The 7,233-nt window shown below is 36.4% G+C and overlaps 2 protein-coding genes across 2 annotated transcripts; both read left to right on the top strand.

The window, feature by feature from the left end:
• Positions 1-1,187: 1,187 nt before the first annotated feature.
• On the top strand, positions 1,188-4,213 carry LOC113039908 (platelet glycoprotein V). The gene is made up of 2 exons (XM_026198073.1): positions 1,188-1,230; positions 1,767-4,213. The coding sequence occupies exon 2, from the start codon at positions 1,776-1,778 to the stop codon at positions 3,672-3,674; it is 1,899 nt and encodes a 632-aa protein (XP_026053858.1). The 5' UTR covers positions 1,188-1,230; positions 1,767-1,775; the 3' UTR covers positions 3,675-4,213.
• Positions 4,214-4,997: 784 nt separating this feature from the next.
• LOC113040670 (regulator of G-protein signaling 21) lies at positions 4,998-6,867 on the top strand. Its single transcript, XM_074559789.1, is given in 5 exon segments — positions 4,998-5,066; positions 5,152-5,237; positions 5,603-5,649; positions 5,728-5,900; positions 6,265-6,867. Coding segments are annotated over 5 exon segments (531 nt in total). The 3' UTR covers positions 6,421-6,867.
• Positions 6,868-7,233: the final 366 nt, after the last annotated feature.

Here is a 7,233-nt window from a genome sequence, read left to right as displayed (position 1 = left end):
TATGGAAGCTAATTGTCAGCTTGCTGTTTCAGCTTGCGGCCCTGCAAGAAGAGCTAAATGTAGAAAGAAAACTGGTGTCAAACGCAATAGAAAAAGAGAGATCCATGACCAGCAAAAGAGATGATGGTGAGTGTTGCTTTTTTTATGAGCAGATATGTTTGTCAATTGCATGAATGCGGATGTAATTATACAATTTTCTACGTTTTAGCCTGTTTCTGGAAATACTGTGTTTGAGGATGTCGAGGTGAACAACCGGGAGCAAGAAAATCTGCAAAATCATCTAATGCCTTAAGATGTGTCAGACGAGCAGAACTGTTTTTCAGATATGGAATTATGTGTATTCATAATGTGTCATGATAGTGTGGCTTTACTCTTATAACAAAAACCTATTTTATGTCAATGGCATCTCAATAAAAAAAATCAAGTGAAATTTATCGAGTTTACTCTATCCTCTTATTGTGCAAAACCTTCCCTATTTTTGAAGGATCTTGGGTTTCTAATCAAACATATGAATGCATAATTGTACTATAATAATTTCAAAATAATTTCACATAAGCTAAAACTTGTCATCTGCCTTTATTTAAAGACAGTTTTTTCAAAAGCTCTTGTCTCCCTCTAGTGTTAAGACTTTGTTGAACATTATAAATGTCACACATACCAAAATAATATACCTGAGGGTAGCCATTGACTAATTGGTCATCAAGATTCTTACAGTTCTTATGTTTTCAATAGAAGAAGGAAACACATATATGTTTGGAACAACTTGAGGAACAAAAATGACAGATTTTTCATTTTTGGGTGAACTGTCCCTTTAAGAACACATGTGGACATATGAAGACAGAGGATTATGGACATAAAATAATGCTAAAAATAACAAAATTGCACATTGTCCAAACAAAAATAAGGAACAAGTATTGTTATTTTATTTTAAATATGTTTTTTTTCAATATATCAATCAATCAACAATGTCACACTCTGCATTACTGAACATTCGGTATTTTTTTTTTTTTTTAAAGAGAGACATTGCAAGTTGAAAGACAATGACTTCTACAAGTACACATAATAAAGACAAAAAAAAAAAAAGAAAAACATCACAACGGATGCAGGCTTCCTTGTGGGCTTCACTGCAGAGTATGATAAGTGTCAAAAGGGAAGAGCTATTTCCAAAGTGTGGTTATTAAAAACAGAATGCACCCATTTTAGCCAGACCTTCTTCAGTATCTCTGAGAGGTAAGTTTAACACTGCGACTTCATTTATTTATTTTAGTAACTTTTCCCTAACTTGTTTTAGGAATAGTTTACCCTGAAATGAGAATTCTGTCTAAATTATCTTTTTTTTTTTTTTTTGGTCAATCCAAACCTATGTGACATTCTCTCTTCTGTGCAGCATAAAATAACATATTTTGGAAAATGTGTCCACTACTCTCTTTATAATTAAATAAATTGGGTCCAGTGTTGTTTTGGAGCCAGTGGACAAAAACTGACATAATTTGGTCCACTGAGTCCAATGTTTTTTTGGACTCAATGGACAAAAAATACAAAGAAAGAATAAGGTCATACAAGTTTGGAACAACATGAGAGGAAGTTACCATTTTTGGGCAAACTATCCCTTTAATTATAATAGTTTATAGTCTTTTTTTAATTGTATCTTTTTTATTGTACACTGGGCAATTTATTTTCCTAAAATAAAAAAAAATAAAAAAAATAGATCAATTAAATAATGAAGAAGACTCTTATAATGACTTATGCCTATATTTGTCCCCCAGTTTGAGAAAATGTGGTTCACGTTTGTTCTACTTCATCTTCTGCCTCAATTCGCCCTCGGTGCTCGTTGTCCCAATCGGTGTTTTTGTGACATTAGGGGTTCTGTAATATGCACAGGGGACATCACCGACGTTCCTCCTCTCGACCCAATAACAACCTTCCAACTCATGCTAAATGTCACAAACATAAAGATCCTCAAAGACCGAAGTTTCCAGCCGTTCTCTCTTCTGCAACGACTAATGATCACGAACAGCCCTCTTGACACCATCCAACCAGAAGCCTTCCACGGTGCGCCACAGCTTCGGTCCATCAAGCTCTCATCGAACGCGCTCTCTGTCTTCCCACCAAAGGTGTTTAGTGAGCAGAGGAGCTTGGAGCAACTGCAGCTAGATGATAACCGAATAACTTCCATTAGTTCAGATCTCTTTGAGGCGATGGTCAACCTAACTGAACTAAATCTGAGCAAGAACCGCATCTCCCGGCTGGACGCCAACGTCTTCCAGGGTTTGACCAAGCTGAATTCCTTAAACTTAGCTGAAAACCAACTGAGGAACCTCCCGAGGACCCTCTTCCACAATCTTTTGCAACTCAGAAATTTGGTGCTCTCATCCAACCAGTTGGAGACCCTTGAAAGTGGTTCCTTTGACCATCTAAGCAACCTGTTGATGCTCATGCTATACAAGAACAAGATCCGAGAGATTCCTCCACGTCTTTTTTGGCCCTTGCCATCCCTGTCCACCCTTTCAATCTCTACAAACCAACTCCGGTATATTCCAGCCGAGAGCTTCTACTACTTGCCCAACTTGATGAAGCTTACCATCTACAAGAACCCCTTGACATCTCTACCTTACCAACTAATGGGACACATGCCAAGGCTCAAGGAGCTGTACCTTTACGAAACCAATCTATCCACTGTCCCATGGAACCTTTTTGCAAACATGACCAATCTAGTGACTCTCAATTTACACTTCAACAACAAGTTGACCTCCCTCCCAAAGAACCTCTTCTGTTGTCTGCCCAAACTGACGAAACTGTCCCTGAAGTACAACAACCTTCAGGAACTAGACCCGGAGCTCTTCTCAAACTTGATCAGCCTTCAAGGTCTGATGCTTAATGGGAACAAGCTTGAGTCGCTCCCATCGGCAATCTTTCGCAACACCTCAAGTCTAGAAAAACTAGACCTGAACAACAACCATCTGAGGTATCTCCCCGGAGATGTTTTTTTACACGCGATGGCGCTAAAAGATCTCTCTCTTAGCGGCAACAAATGGAAGTGCGATTGTAGCATCATGGATATTGCCGAATGGATTCGCGAAAACCCTGAACTAATCAGTGACTTGGACAAAGGAGTAACGTGCTATGAACCGTCCCACTTAGAAAACCATCCGCTGCAAACGCTCAGTTACGAGGAACTCCACTGTGGTGTTTTCCAGACCACATTTATAGCTACAAGTGCCATTACGACTGGGGCTCCAACGACAACAACTATGCAAACATCTACAGCTACTACAAGCACAACGGCAACAAAAGCAGGGAATGCAACTACAACTGCAACTACTTTTCCAACAGACGCCTCTCTACTTTCTCCAACACCTGATCATGTTTACGTGAAACAAAGCAATGGTAACGACAACGGTCCGGCATTCTACGATACAATCGTGTTGGATAACGGACCTGAAATTGTGCACAACAATCATTTCAATGGCTGGGTGTACCTGTGGACTGTCCCGTCAACGGGTCCCTACAGTGGATTCATGATGGCTTTGTACATTGTTCTCTTGGTCAGTGGCGTAGTCCTGATTGTGGTCACCTTGTATGCTTTGTATCGGCTTCATAAGATGATTTTGCTTTCAGGAGAAGTCGCAATGGGAGAAAATCAGAGAATAGTGACTAGAAGATTGAAAGAGTGAAGAAGAAAAAAACTCTTAAAAACTTCTTCAGTTAGCAAATTTCTATTTGTTTTCACATTATAGTGCATATTTAAATTTGTTTGATTTGATATACATTAGTGTTCCTGTGGCTCAGTGGTGACACAGTGCAAAAGGTTGTGGGTTCAATTCCCAGGCAACGCATGTTAGCCCGAATGCATTGTAAGTCCCTATGGATAAAAGCATTTGCTAGTATAAATTGAATTTAATATATATTTAGGAGGGATATAAAATCCTGAGACCACTAATCAAAAGCATCTGTCTTGCATTTTTCTCATTTTATGCAACGCATTTCATTACAAATGATGTTCAGCTCAACTTATGTGACAAGCCTCCAAATGTACATAATTGTTTTTGTAAGCATTCATTTCTTCTTTCATATTTTGTTACTTTTCTAAATACACAAATTTTCCTTTCTGCAATTTCCACATTCCAGTGCTTTACATTCACAAAACTGATATGGACAACACCCTTGGTGGTTATTTGCAAAGTGTAAGACCAAAATAAAATATTTCTGTTCATTGAGAGTGGTTTCTTTGCCATCTGGTGGTTAGACAATATAGTGCAGGATTTATAGGGCAGAATATTCATATGAACATATTTACACCATACCACCATAATTATTTTCTCAAGAAAATTTTTATTTTATTTTAGTTATAATTATTATATTTATTGTTTGTTCATTTAAATAACTTATTTATTATATCATACTATGTTTTGATGATATAAAATATATTTAAAGCATATAAAAATTATTGTTAAATTAGGATATTCAAACTGCAGATATTTAGTAAATATACACAATATCAAACTTAAAATTATTTTTATTTAGATAAGTATAGATAGTCTATTATAATTAGTAGGCTACTAGGGAAAGCATAAAGTGTGTATTTTGGGAAGTTAAAATATATAAAAAAAACTAAGTAGGCTATATTGTTGCGATTCTTTTTAGTGACACTAGAGGCACAAAAATCCCACTTCTAAGTATGTTATGAGATCGACCCACCCAATGAAGAGATGTGGCTAAACTCACGTTTGTATATTACTATTTCGCCATAGTTTACCTTACACAGCAAAAATGTACCAAGCACTGTTATCAAATTCTTCCCACTCCCACATGACTAACACTAGTCTACGCCTGATGTCTGGTGTGACTCCAAACTCAAAGAAAGTATTCACCCATAGGCTGTGTGCTCGTCTGTGGGCGCGGTCCATCCGACCGCCAGTGAAGCGTGCAATCCTGAACATCTCCATTACAACATTAACAGGATGTTTCGCGTCTTTGAAAATTCCCGCCACCCCACGATGCCTACAATGCTTTTCTCGAAGAGAGAGTTCAAGGACCTCAATCGGAACAAATAAACAACCGAAAACGTAAATTAAAATCTCTCTGCATATAAACTTCTCGAACTGACCAAAAGATGAATATTTATTGAAGTGTTTATTTTTTATTTCATAGACGTTCTGTTGAGCGGGAAAACAAAAACAGAAAACCAATATCCGGTGTGTATTGATTAAGAAAACTACTGAAGACTCTCATTATCAGCAAGTTTTAAATTCTTATATACATGTGTAGAATCATTTCAGCAATAATGAAATCATCAGTCTTTGGGCACTAGATGCATTAGCTGTCAATTTTAAGGCCAGACTTTGGCCAGATACATTTTTTTTGCCTTTACTAGAGTGACAACAGACACAGTTCAAACATAAATGCCCATAGTCTTCGTAAAATAATTTGAAAAAGATGGGTTAAAATTATATATATTTTTAAAATATTATAGCAAGTCACTCACACACACATCATTTCAATTTAAAATGATCAAAAGTACTTAAAATTATTTTATATGACTATGGGTGGTGTATTTTAAGTGCTATTTTTTTTCTTTCTAATTTCCTCTTTTTTTCTTAAGACTACAAGACCATGAGCCAAAGCTATCTGTTCTGCTCGAAAACAGAGGTTGTTTCAACTACCAGTCACCTTTATATAATTTGTGTTTCATTTTAGTGTATAAAAACTTTATTCTTTTGCGAACAGACTACCTGGACGCCTTTCATTTATTTCTCCAGTCTGGGTTTAGTGCAGAGAACATTGAATTCTGCCTTGCCTGCAGGGAATAGAAGCAGATGACTTCATCTGGCAAACTCTCTAACAAAGCTGCAGATATCTATAAAGAGTTTCTCCATCCCATGGCTCAAAAAGAGATCAGCATGTGCATTCAGTAAAACATTAAATAGAGTTGGGCCTTTCTGGACAGCTACAGTAAATTGCGATGCACAGAAATGCCATTGCATCATAGTAATGTTTATTAATATGTGGGTGGTGGATGGGGGGGGGGGGGGTGTAGAGTATTTGGGCTGGTAAACAAAAAGTGCAATAATAAATGTGCACTTGCAAGTCGCAAATGAACTAAGATGACATTTCAAAAAGCATTAATAATGGTTCAAAAGAAAAACAAACCAGGATTTTTGCATTTGCCATTTGCTTAACAAACTAAACACCATTGAAATGATAATGTGAAATATTTTTCAGCTATCTCTCATTGATGTAAAGGTTACAGTTTTGCAGGTCAACATTGACCATCACACTCGTGAGAAGATCAAGAGATCTTGGTTGAAGCCTGACCTCACTTGTTTTGATGAAGCAGACATGCATATAAACAAACTTATGGAGAAAGATTCCTGCCCAGAACTTGAGGAACGCCGCCAGGAACCCAGTGTAGACCAATGACAACCAATTCACTGAAAAAAAAAAAAAATGTTTCTTAATGAGCCGGCGCACAGAAAGAGGACATATGCACATGGTTTAGAGGAAATGACAGAGGAGAACAGAAAGTATGTGGTGTGCAAAGGCTCAGCTTCATTGGTTTGCATGATAAGATGAATGAGAAAAATAAAAGTGTCAACGTTACAGGAAATGATCAAGAATGAAGGTACATTAAATTGTTTCCACTGTTACTTTGAGAGATGGGCTGGACCGTTCTGTGAAATAAGTGACTTTTCTAAATGTTGGTCTTAAAAAAGTAGATTTCTGTTAGATTTTATCAGACACGTGTGTTTAAGTGTTGAGAAATTGATTGTGGGACCTCAAAATAAACTGTAAGTTGGCATCAACGGCGTTTTGTAAATTAAAAAAAAATAACTATTATAACATTATATTTTATAAGAGACTACATAGGCCAAGTTACAGCATTGAAACATTCATTTAACTTAAAAAATTCATATAACTAACTAAATGAATAAATAATACTCTACTTGAAAGGTATCAGGGTTGACATTTACAGGTTTGAGCACATGAAACATCTCATTAAAAAGACATTTTAATGCTGTTATTTCCACAAATATTAGCTTTATTCGCCAGGTGTGTGTGCAAACACACGAGGAGTTTGTAAAAAAAAAAAACATTCCTAAAGCTAATTCTGATTCTGATTGAGGAACAAAAAAGAGAGTTCCTAGTTAATCCCCTTCTAAACAAATGTGATAGTTAAAAAATAAAATAAAATAATGAATGACGAAAATAAAGATTTATATATATATATATATG

This window comes from Carassius auratus, chromosome 22 (genome assembly GCF_003368295.1).
Source record: "Carassius auratus strain Wakin chromosome 22, ASM336829v1, whole genome shotgun sequence".
Taxonomy (NCBI): Eukaryota; Metazoa; Chordata; class Actinopteri; order Cypriniformes; family Cyprinidae; genus Carassius; species Carassius auratus.
This window is presented reverse-complemented; position numbering and strand designations above follow the sequence as displayed.